The sequence below is a fragment of the Agelaius phoeniceus genome, chromosome 30, assembly GCF_051311805.1.
Source record: "Agelaius phoeniceus isolate bAgePho1 chromosome 30, bAgePho1.hap1, whole genome shotgun sequence".
Lineage (NCBI taxonomy): Eukaryota > Metazoa > Chordata > Aves > Passeriformes > Icteridae > Agelaius > Agelaius phoeniceus.
In genome coordinates this window covers 6,902,983-6,915,169 of record NC_135294.1, presented here as the reverse complement: position 1 = coordinate 6,915,169, position 12,187 = coordinate 6,902,983, and the positions used below count along the sequence as shown (strand labels likewise).

General features: G+C 50.8%; 1 protein-coding gene across 5 annotated transcripts in view; it reads right to left on the bottom strand.

Annotated features, from left to right (window-relative positions):
- OGDH (oxoglutarate dehydrogenase) overlaps nucleotides 1-12,187 on the bottom strand; it is a 29,609-nt gene that overhangs the window by 7,514 nt on the left and 9,908 nt on the right. For 2 of the 5 annotated variants that reach the window (XM_077191732.1, XM_054650572.2), the window contains exons 3-9: nucleotides 9,743-9,928; nucleotides 9,008-9,110; nucleotides 5,553-5,597; nucleotides 3,067-3,182; nucleotides 1,816-1,970; nucleotides 1,267-1,413; nucleotides 719-809 (exon numbers count right to left, since the gene is read on the bottom strand). In XM_077191732.1, the coding sequence (XP_077047847.1) occupies nucleotides 719-809; nucleotides 1,267-1,413; nucleotides 1,816-1,970; nucleotides 3,067-3,182; nucleotides 5,553-5,597; nucleotides 9,008-9,110; nucleotides 9,743-9,928 (843 nt within the window). Of the gene's footprint in view, nucleotides 1-718; nucleotides 810-1,266; nucleotides 1,414-1,815; nucleotides 1,971-3,066; nucleotides 3,183-5,552; nucleotides 5,598-9,007; nucleotides 9,111-9,228; nucleotides 9,320-9,742; nucleotides 9,929-12,187 lie in introns of all 5 variants that reach the window. The other 3 variants (XM_054650574.2, XM_054650576.2, XM_054650575.2) reach the window with 3 other exon arrangements.

The window sequence follows — 12,187 nt, the reverse complement described above, 5'->3', positions numbered from 1 at the left end:
AAGCCTGTGCCAGGTGCCAAACCACCGCCAACTTCAGACATGCACCCAGCCCATCTAAACACAGCTGAAAGTGTGGGGGATGAAGCAAGTGTGGTGGATTGGGCAAAGACCCTGAATAACAGGTAACGCTTGCCTGAGCTCAACCCACACTGCAGCAGCATGGCCATCCATGGCACCATTCCCAATATGCAGCCAGGTAGCCCATCAGGGCACCTCGAGGCCCCAGGCTGCTGCTTTCTCACCTTGAAATCCCACTGAAGGTCATGGCAGGATCAAACCAGCCCAGCCCAGCTTCCCAAAAGCCAAATCATCCCAGCTTATGATGCAGAAGCTTTGGAGCATGAGTTTATTGCAGTGACAGAGCTGCTTTTGGAGCTGCTTTAGAACCCCAGATGGGGACCAGGGGCACAAATAAACTTCTGCTCCTGGCCACCTCTCAGCAACCACCCCAAGGCTGCTTCATGCTCTGGAGAGCTGCCAAGAGCCAAGCTTGTGCTGGAGACAATGGCACATGTCACCCCCAGGACAGGCAAGGACAGACCAGCACTGGCAGCTCTACAAAGGCTCCCATCACCCAGGTGTGCTTGTAAGGTGGAAACCCGTGCAACACCGGTGCTACTGAGTGACACCAGACGCAGTGGCACAATCCAGCCACAGCCCCTGGGGAGTGGTCAGGGGCAGGCAGCAGCAGCCTGCTGCAGGCAGGAAAGAAGCTCACCTCATCAGCAGCTTCCAGCTTGGAGTCAAACTGGCAGAAGATCTGCTCCAGCTCTTTCCTGATCACGTTGGCAAGAACATTCAGGCGTCCCCTGCAAAAGCAAGGCCACTGCTGACAGCCATTGAGTGCTGATGGTGATCTACAACCCCCACTGCCACAGGCCACACCTCCTGTGATGGCTGTGGGGTCACCCAGATACAGAGACAAACCAGGAGGAGTCAAAGGATCCCTCAGCACAGGGATGGTTTGGCCAACACCACATCCTACATACTTGCTGAGATGCCCCAGAGTGGGTAGGTGCTGGAATTCCAGCATGATTCCAGCTCTGACCTCAAGCCACCACCCCTCTCCAAATGAATTTACTAAGCTGGAAAGATCCCGATGAGCAGAGAGCAGCCAAGGCCTGACCTCTCCAGCTGAGGTTCATCACCAACCAAGATCAATTTGGTGATGGTAGAAACCAGTGTGCCCTCCAGTACCAAACCCCAGCAGCATCCCCCCCACCTTCTACCCGCACCAGGCAGCAGCATGGCTAGAGGCAAGGTTACCTGTGGGGCATTCCCATGATCACATAATCCACTCCCTTCTCACTTGACTTATCAATAATGGTCTTTAAGGCTGGGATCAGCACTTCACATCCCTCCAGACCAAAACGCTTCTCTGAAGACCATTTCCGATGGAGGAACTCCTCAAACCTAGGAGGCAAAGGGAGGGAGGGATCACTGAGGGCAGAAACCAGGGAAGGGACACGGACTGCACCAAGGGAGCCACAGCACTGGCCGATGCTCAAGCTGGTACCATGCAGTGCACAACAGTCACTTCAGTGTCTTCCCACAGAGTTCAGCTGGCCATTTCCCCCCATTCCAACACCATGCTGCACTTAATCCTTATTTTTAGACCTTTTCTTTCAGGATCATCCACATTTTCAGGCTGTTTGCCAGCACCTGAGCCTGCCAGACTGGCAGCTCGGTGGCGTCAACCTGCTCATGAAGGCAAAAGATGATGTCAAGATGTGACTCAGCTGGTGACTGCATCACTCTGGCTGGGAGCAAACCTCCTGGGGAAGACATGGAGAAGGTGAAGCCCCCCCAGGGTACCTGGTGGAGCGGACCAGCCTGGCCAGCAGTGTGCGCTTCTCTTCATTGGTGAACTGCATGATGCCTGGGGTCTCAAACTTCTGCCGGATCCACTGGCACTGCTCCAGGTCATTGATGAACATGAACTCCACGCCAATGTGCTGGCAGTATGCCATCTGCTCCAACAGGGAGGGAAAGGAGGGGCCATCAGGCAACAGCCAGGGCTTCAGCACCTCAAACCCCCAAAGGACTAGCACTTGCAGCCCCACTGGATCACAGGGCCAGGGGCTCTTCATTTCCCCCTTCACCCTTTCAGCCAAAGAGCCCTTCTGTGCCAGCAGAGACATCGACCCTCACGCCTGGCAGCTGGAGGGGGTCCGGGGGGAAGCCAGCTGCCAGCCCTGCAACAGCCCCACTTTAGGAGCCTTGTGTGAGTTGTATTCCCAGGAAAAGGGATGTGGCAGGACATGTTCCAGGATGCTGCAGGCCAGCACATGACCCAGCATCAAGCTGTTTAATTCCTCTTCCTGGAGGGGCCCACAATCAGTCCCTTAAATCCTTTACATCCACCTCAGAGGAGAGATTTTCCCTCTCCATGGCATCACCTGTGAGCAGTCCAAAATCCCACATCACAGGGCAGGGGAGAATCAGAAGAAGCTCCTCCCACAATGAGGAGCCCATTCCTGCAGATGGGCTAAGATGTTGGCAGAGTTTTGCTTCTTCCAAGGTCAACTAGTCTCAGCAGAGACCATCTGAGCAGCCTGCATTGTGCCTGAGAGCTGCTTGAGATCAGTCCAAGCACAGGAGGGAATGAAATTTGGCAGAAAAGGGGAACTGGCTGTATGAGCTGGAAGTCCCAGCCCCAGAGGTCTCAAACCTGCACCAAGACCCTCTGAAGGACACCCATGCAGGACAGCAACACTGCTGCAGTGCCTGAAGAGGGGATCACTTCTGTGCTCTGCAAGCACCAGCTGCTGCTTCAAACTGGAAAGCATAGCTGGAGAGGTTTCAAAAAAGGCAATATCCAGCTGCCTGGGGCTTGCTCCACCTTGGGCAAACCAAGTGCGTTGCTGCAATGCAGCAGAAAGCTGGAGACAATCAGAGCTGAGCAGGTTACTTGAGGTGACTCTTGTGAGTGGGGTGAGTGCTGAGAAGCAGTTCCCAAACTGAAAATCTTAAAATGTGCAGGATGACCCAGGACTTTCCAAAGACAACTGCTCTGCCCCTGCCCCTGGCTGCACACAGACCTGGTGAGACTCCTGCCCTTCTCACCTCCAGCCGACGGATGATTTCCCGGAGTGGAAGAGCCGATTCATTTCCACCGATGAAAGTGGTTGTGGGCAAGTGGAAAACTTTGTCGAGGTCAGATTCATCCAGACCATAAAAGCCTGCAGGATTTGTCATGGGTGGGAGAAGCAAGAGAAAGAAGGAAGGAAGAGGGACGTGGATACCGTCACACAGGGACCAGGTACGTTTGGGAGAAGTGGGGAAGGGACAAAAAAAAGCAGTATAAAAAAATAATAAACATGAAGGAGGTTTATATGGATAAAAACCAAGCCATAATTAAACAAAAAGACATTAAGCACCAAACAATGAGTTATTACAGAAGGGACCGCAGGAAATGAACCACAAAGCAATGTATATGCATGGAAATGGGCAATTAAAATCCAGGGTGAGTTGGGGAGTTTGGAGCCCCAAGAACACAAAAAACACGCAACAAATTATAACAAAGGGGAGAGAAAAGAAACAGGAATTGAGGAGTCACCGAGCACACCAGAGGTGTCGGCACGTGGCAGGAATTAAAAAGGGAGAGTCAATGCAGAGAAGGAAACAGTTAAAACAGACACAACCAAACAGACAAAACCCCAAGGAGGGAGAGAGAGAGAAGCAAGAAAGAGAAAAGGCAACAGAGCTCTGATGGACTCTCCTGAATAGCTCAGCCCAGGAGCAGGGTGGCCAGCAGCCACTCAGGGGTTCGGCTGCCCAGGTACCCTTTCACCCCAATCAATAGCTTTTTAATTAGAGCTTTTGCCCAGCTCTGCTCAGCAAACCTCCACCCTTTGGTGCTGGCAGATGACGATTTGGAGGCAGCTCCTACTCATGGTATGGGGCTGTGGGGAGCTGAGCTGGGCCTGGAGAGGGACCGAGCAGGCCTCAAGAACTGGAGGTTGGGATTTAGGGCTGCAGGCGAGCCCCACTGTACCCCAAAGCCATCAGAGGGGCCCCTCTACCCATTGAAGCTCATGGTTGTCTCTGGAGAAACTGAGGCACAGAGGAGGAGGAGGGACAGTGCTGACCTTGCTAAACCAATGCAGAAAGGCAGAAGTAGGTCCAGGAACTGGAGAGTCCCATGACCTTTCTGAAGCAGGAGCGTGGATGAAGGAGTCAGTCTACAGCCCTTTTTCAGGCTCCTGCTCATCCCTCCTGCACTCCCAACCAGGCCTAGTCCCAAGGTGTTTCCTAACCCCAGGGCAGGAGCTGCAGTAGACACACATACCACTCCTCCCAGCTTCCTCCAAACCAGCCCAGGACCCCAGATTTTAGAGAGGGAACTTTTAGAGGACCTGTTCCTTTAGAGAGGGGATGGGGAACACCATCTAAGCATGGCAGAGCAGTGTAACCCACCTTCCTCGGGGGAATGGGAGGCAAAACCTGGCCCCTCCTGAGCTGGCCCCTTCCTTGAACTTCATGTTAAAAGTCTATCCCTTGCTGTCTGATCAGGAATGGACAGTGAGCTGTAGACAGCCAATCCCTGGAAGTGTTCAATGTCAGGCTTGGAGCAACCTGGTCTAGGGGACTAGGCAGTATGAAAGGCCCCTTCCAGCCTAAGCCAGTCTGTGATCCCATGATGACAGGGCTGGTCATGACTCATTCCTGTGCAGCCTTGAGGGGCAAGTCCAGAAATGTGGAACACATTCCTGGCTGCCACTGCTGTTCATCCCCTCTGCTCCTGGGACACTGGAGTCCCAGGAGAGGGAATGAAGCCAGGCCCCAGCAGCTCTGCTCCAGAGCTATGCCTAGGAACACTGAACCAGACAAGAGTTGAGAGTTTGGCCCCATGTCTCTGGAGTTTCTCTTTGGTTCCCATTCAAACAGAAATCCCAGAGAGAGGCAGCAGGGAGCATCCCACACAAACTGCCTGTTGAAGGGTTCCAGGGAATCCTCAGTAATTTGCTGAAGCTTGCAGACGTGCAGCACAGGGCTTTGGCTTGTTCTGCTGTGATGCTTTGAAGACACTCTGGCACACTTTGGGAAGTATCAGATTTTACAAGGAGTTTTAGGACATCTAAGCATCTTTGCTTCTTCTTTGCTGCAGCCTGACAGCTCTGACAACGCTCAGTATTTATAGACAGCAACACCATCAGATGGAGGAAGACAAGGGATGAGCTGCCAAATTTTCCCTGCGACAAAACCAGCAGAAGACAGCTTGGATTTTTAGGAGTCTTGAACCAATGAGGGAGATTGAGGCCTTGTAAAATTATTATTCATAACAAAATGTACTCTAGCAAGCCAGGCATGCAAACACAGTATATAAAGGGCCAGCAAGGCTCAAACTGAGGATTTATACTAGACAAAGTGCCACTAACCACACACCTACATCCAAACTTTGAGTAGAAATTAAAAATAAAACATGCCACAAAATTAAGGAGTGGTGGGAGATGGGAGGGGTCCACTTTACCAGCTCAGTTCATGCCCAGAATAACCTATTCAAAGAGAGTCCTGCACTCCAGAGGGTTAATGGCTCATTAATTGCATACCTCCTACTGTTAACACTCTCAGCCGCTCCTTGAACACTGCGAGGTCTGGGGAGGGCAGGGAAGGGGAATGCAGAAAGGGAGAAGACAGAGAGATGCAGTCAAAGTTAGTAAAAAAATCTGGAACTGTGAAAACTAGTCATGGAAAGCACAAGTCAAAAAAATACAGTATTTAAAATACAGGCAAAACCCATCAGAGGCAAAAGGGCAGGGATGGAGGATGACTATACATTAGGCAGAAAAGGAATCTTGGTGGGAAGTCTGATGAGAGGAGGGAGGAGCAGGAGGGGAAGGGGGCATCAGACACTGGGGAGTAGTTGAGCTGCATGGTTTGAGATCTCCTCTTGCACCTTGATGGAAGAGAGGGTGGCCTGGCATCTTCATTTGCCACGACGGAAAGCATCCTGCCAAGCTGCATTGCAGGGAGTGGGACCCTCTGCAGAAGCTGGGAGCTGCCTCCCACCAACACCTGCTCCAGAGGGTTTACTCTGCTCGTGCTACTGGGAGGATCTCAAGGTCAACCCACGGAGTTAAGGATGCTGCCTTTGCACAGAGGAGGAGGACTGGGGTGTTGACAAGCAGGCAGTTCATAAGGAAGACAGCGAAGACGGCAGCACAGCAGGCATGCACAGCCGCCTCTCTGGAGCATGCTTGGTGCAGGCAGGAGTGCCAGCACGCTGCAACAGTGGGCAAACATGCAGCACCAGAGCTGCCTGCCCAGCTAGGTTAGGTGATCCAAGGGCCTCAATCTCACCTAGGTTACAAAAAGGCCTTGGAAACACTTGTCATTTGGGTCAGCAGGGAAAATCAGACACTTCCCCAAAATGGGGAAAAGGAAGGTGGGAGCACCTCAAGCCCAGGTCCCTGCAGGGGCTCGCCTGGCTCTTCCTGAGCTGGAGGAGGATTTCCATCAATTCCCCTTGGCATGAGGCAGAGGCAGCTGCCTTCCACGGGGAGAAGACAGACAGACACTTAGACACACACAGCCTTCCATACACCACCCGGATTTCAGTGTGCTTCTTTCTTTCTATTTTCAGGATCATACTGAGTTCCTGTAGTCATCCTGTCCTTGTTTTACACACTTACCATGCCAGACCAGCTGCAGTGGAAGACCAGGATGAGATTACTGGGGTTTTTTTTTAATAGAAAAGACAAGAGAAAGGGGAATTGGGTGGCTCCAGCCCCACCACTGCTCAGACTGAGTAGCCCTGCGCAGGTTTTCTCCCTCTGACATTTTCCTCAAAGATCACACTGCTTAATCCAGAGAGCTTCCAAACCAGAGCCAAACCAGTTGCTAAACAAAAGGCAGTTGAGAAGAAGGATCAATTTCTGAGATTAACCATGCAACTCATTTGAATCACAGCACTGCCCTTAAACTGTTGGCAACTGTGATCACACCACAAAAGCTGACCTTTAAAGGACTTTGCTGTTCAGAAAGAAGAAACAAGATTGTTTCCAAGTTTCAAAACCAAACCACTCCTGTTATTAACCACCCTGTCAAGTGCTACACATTCCTTCAAAGCAAAAAGACAGCAGGATCTGCTTAGAAATTGGCTTTTTCTGCCACAAGCAGGCAACACCCAACCTTAGGCCCAGCTGGAGTTCTGTCTGCTGCACCACCACAGCTCTTTCCCCACTTCCTGAACACTACTTGCAGGCTAAGTTCATTCAGTTACAGCTAGGATTGACTAGAAGAGGTTTTCCAAGATAAGAATATCAAGGGAAAATCTACTCAGTATAAATAATACTTATAGCAAGTTAAACAAAGTCTTTTGCTAAGACCTAGCCACCTGAGTATGGGGTTCTACCATGAGACACAACCCCAGCATGAGCTGGCAGCTGCCACCATTATATCTTGTTCCCAGGACTCATTATTTCTTATGAATTCATGGATTCCTGGGAAGCAAATCAACACCGCTACCCACTGTTCCTTTGTGGCTTTCATTTTAATATGAAAGCCACAAAGGAACAGAGACTAAGCTTAAGAGCTTGCTCATACACAAGAGATCCCATGCTGAGGTTCCTTCCAGCCAATGCCTATGGACTATCTACACCTGAATGCTTGACACCACAGTGAGCCACACTGGGACAGACTGCTTGGCTTGTGGCAACTCACCCTGGAGAAGCAGGAAAAATGGAGCCTGGACTGCTTCCCTCAGATGTTGTTACAGCTGTACACTGTAACAACTGAGTTACACAGCCATGGTGAGTGGCTTTAAGTTCACCTAAAAAGTCTTCCTGCTTTCCTCACAATGCTAACTATGAGCACATGTGTCTTCTCCCCCAGTTGGGTTCACAGCAATCATCTCCCCACCTCTTGCCATCAAAATGGCAAGAGGCACAGGACACGCTCCCAGCTGGAGCTGGATGGCTCCTGAGGCTCATCCAAGGGTTGGTCTTCCAGAGAAGCATGTCAGGGTCCAGACTATGGGATGAAGTAGCTTCCTCATCATCCAGGGAACTGGTCCAACCAAAACCTACTCCCTTCCCTACCGCTCCTGGTACATGTAATCCTGTCCGAAGGTCCAGCAGGTCCAGGGCTGGTGTCCCTGTGCTGGCAGATGAATAAGGAATCAAGGAGGTTTACATGCACCGTGCATTCTGATTGGCTGTGTCCATTGGCAGGGTTAGTAATCATCACTGCTGCTCTACTCTACGTTAGGAGCATGAGCATGCCTTTGGAGCACTTGGAGTGCCAGGGAACCACCCTGGGAAGCACCAGTGAGGTGACAGAGTTCAGCAACCTCATCCTGGCTAGGAGAATGGTAGCAAACTACAGAAATCAGCTCTAAAGCACATGGAGAGGTGCTGGGTTTAAGCACTTTCAGATCAGGATTTCAAGTCCTGGGAACCACACACACTTCTGTACAACACTCATGCAGCTCTCAAACGCATTGGAATTGTCACCTCTCTACTTGGACAGGAATGCATCCCAAAGCTTCCTTGTTATGATCACCAGTAGGGACTCATAGCTCCGTCTTGGACGAAGGATTAATTAGTTAAAGGATTTACAGATGCTGGGGCAAGCTGGAAGTTCAGGAGGGCAGCCTCAGCCCTGATGACATGAACCCAGAATATTCACCCCCAGCTCTGAGGGTCCCCAAGGACAGCAAGAGGAGCTGAGAGAACAGACCTCCAGCTCTCACTGACAAAAAACCTCTCTGCTTTGCATTTCTAGAAGATACAATTGCTTCCAGCCCTTCTGGGTTTTTGCTTCTGGGTGAGCAAGATCAGTGATAACACTGATTGGTACTGGTTGAAGAAACATGAGCTGAGTGCTGGAGTGACAGCCGGAGGGTGGCAGGACTGCGCTGCTGCTGCTACCGGCAACCACAATTTTAGAGTGATCATTACAAAGGAAACTTCAGACCCCTGGCCTGTGAAGCAGTCTACCTACAAAGCTGTGAAAGAGAGGGGAGCTCAAGCAATGCAGCACCAACTGCTCTCAAAGCCCTCACCCAGTTTGTCTGTGGATGTGATAATATCGGCTGGAAGGGAGGAGTCCAGATCTGCATCCAAGATGCCCAGTGGATCGAGTTGTGCTACATGATGCCCTCGAATCTATGAAATGCATCAGGAATGGAAAGGAGAACAGGAAGCAAGAGGGAGAGAAAAACAAAAGAGGGGAGGGGTAAAAAAGTTAAATTACATTAGAATTAATTTGCAGAGTAATTCTCACCGACGTTTGGAGAAACAGTTACTGGCGCATCATCAAAATTTACACAACTAATGCCGAGAGGATCAAGCTTTGCAATGTGGTGACCCCTGACCTGGAAGCAACAACACAGATTAGTCATTAAAACAAGTTAACTGAAGAGACATTCCTTTCCTCGGAAGTTCTGTCAGCAACAGGGGGAAGCAGGATGGGTGCTCCACGCCACTGCTAAGCATGGCAGGAGCCCATGGCACTGGGGCAGCATTCCAGACAGCAGCAAACCACCCAGTGTGGAGACGACCTCCCCCTCCCTGCCACCCTGTTTGGATGACAATAGCTTTCATCTTCCTATTGTCCAGTAAAGCATCAGCTGAGCTTCTGCCCCAACAGATCAGCTGCTCCTATGAGGCAGCCCAGCTCCTATCCTGCGTGCTCTCCGTGCAAACATGTGCATCATTCACACTAACTCCAGCCCAGCTCAGCCCCTGCAAGCCCCTCCGCAAAGGACGTGACCCTCCTCGGCACAAAGTCCCCTTACCTGATACGCCCTGATGAGAGATTGCACTGCAAGATGGTCCTCCACCAGTTTATCCACGTTAGGCTGTGCCTGAATCAGGGACTGGGCTTGGGACAGGGTGGAGAGGCTGGTCAGCGGAGGGGGGCTTTGGTAAGCAGTGCCTGGAGCAGCTCCAGCATTGGCGTTGCGAAAAAAGATGTCCCATGACTAGGAAAAAGGAAAGAAGAGAGATGACCAGGGTCTTCACCTGCAGTCCAAACACCTCATCCAGTCAAGATTACAGAGGTCTCCACTTTACTGCCAAAGCAGGGGACAGAACTGCCTCCTCCCCTGTACCTCATCTCCATGCAGCTGCTGCTGAAAGCACCCACTTGCCTTGAACAAAAGAGCAATAAAGCTCTCCCACTATTCCAGCTGCATCACTATCCCACTTCTCATCCATCTGGATTGTTTCTTTAGGCATGAGGCCAACACCAGAGCCACCTCTCCCTTGGCAGTGGCACCAGGACAGGACAGAGTGACACCCCATCCCTTGGCTCTGCTCTTGGAACCACTGCTCTGAGCAACAAGCCCCAGCCTGGACTCCCAGCCCATTTCCTTCTCCTCAGGGGAGGCCACTGCTCTCTAAATACCCCAATATTTTCTGAAAAATATTTCTGCCCTGTAATCAAATACACCTCTTCCTCTTTCCATGATCTGAATGGCCAGAGACCTAAATCCCAGCATAAGCTGTCTTGTTCAGCCCTCAACCAGCAATGTTTTTATTTTTCTATCTCTTCTTCAATTTTCCCCCATCCTTTTGGTGACACCAATGACAGCACTACAGAGGTACTCCCATACCAGCTCTCCCATGCCCAGAACAAGGCAGCTGCCTCCTCTCTTCCTGTTCCCTTTGCAGATGGGCATTTCTAGGTGTTAAGAAAACAAATCAAAACACTGGGAAAAAAGCCCTGGACAGACTTGGTGTACTGTCATACTTTTCCAGCGCTGTCTGAAAAGTCTGGAAATATCCCAGGCCAAACTCAAGTTAACCAGTCTCCTTGTAGAAGCACCAACAGATTTGGGGAAGGAGAGAGCCTGGCCAAACAAAGTCCAATGCACATCCTCCCATCAGGTGTGTGCCTCATCTCATATGCCACCAAATGATGGCAAAGGATGAGGGCACAGCAGAACAGCAGCTGTGTGCCGGCAGCATAGACCCAGGAAGCTACTACAGCAAACAAATCCTGTGGGATTTGCATGCTGGCTTCAGCCCAAGGGTCTCTCCACCGACTGGGAGCTTGGCATCCTGCACCTTGGAGAGCACCAAATACAGCCTTGGCAATCAGAGATGCACGAAGCCCAGCCATCCCCAGAGTTTAAATCAAGCAGAAAAGTGCCCTCAAAGCAGGGGTTGTTTGGGGCAGAAAACAGTTTTTGTCCCCTGGAAGCAGGGTGGAAAGGACTGAAAATCTGCCCTTTGCTGGAGTCACCCCAGCTCTGCTGCTCCCCCGAGAGCTCCTTCAGTTGCAGCACCCATCACATGCCCAGGAAGGTATTTCCAGTCCCAATTTACCCAAACACTCCATTGTCCCATCACATGACTGCACAAGGTGAATAAATTTAGAAACAGGTCATGCTAAAGGATCATAAATAAGATCTGGAACATTTTGACACTGTTACTGATAAACAATAACTCCCCCAAGGGGAAAAAAGGGAAGACAGAAAACACCCAACCCTGTTCTGACTGCTAAAGGAAATCTCAGTGGGAAAAGAGGAAGAGTTGCTATTTGTTCCTTCCACAGGCTCACAGAGCTCCTGGGTGCCCCCAAAGCCATCAGCTCCTGCAAACAGAGGGACAAGCATCCAGGGATGGGCTCTGTGCCCTTGGGATGGAGAGGAACCTGGCTGGAGACTTTGCTCCACAGTTTAAGGTTGGTTCATGTACTGGCAAATAAAGACAGGCAAGAGAAAAGGAGCACCTGACAACCTGAGAGGGGGGTGATGGGAACAGGGACGGAGCCAGGGGTGTTGCCTTTATAACCTTCTCCCTTCTGCCATTCATTTCTCTTGGAGTTGCAATTAGCTTCTGTTTTGAAAAAGAAAAAGTTCACTTTAAACTCTGCAAACAAGGTGTGGCACTTTCACTGAGTGCTTTATTGCTCCACAGAATGATGTCTGGATGGCACAGGGTAGGCTAGGGCCGTGATAAGGGCCATAAAGACATCAGCTTTCAACCTGCTGATGTGATTGTGAATTCAAGAGAATCCAAGGGCTATCCCGTGGGTTTCTGAGGAGCACAGAGGTGCCTCTGGAGCTCCCATCTCCCATGGGAGAGGCTGCCCCATCAGAGTTATCCTGCTTTATCATGGGAAGGAGAACTTTGAACATAATCCAGCACTTGCCAAAGGTAACAGCAGTAATAAACTCATGGGGTTATTGTCCTTTGACTTTTCTGTGCCTGTGGCAGCTCTGTGAGTGCTCCAC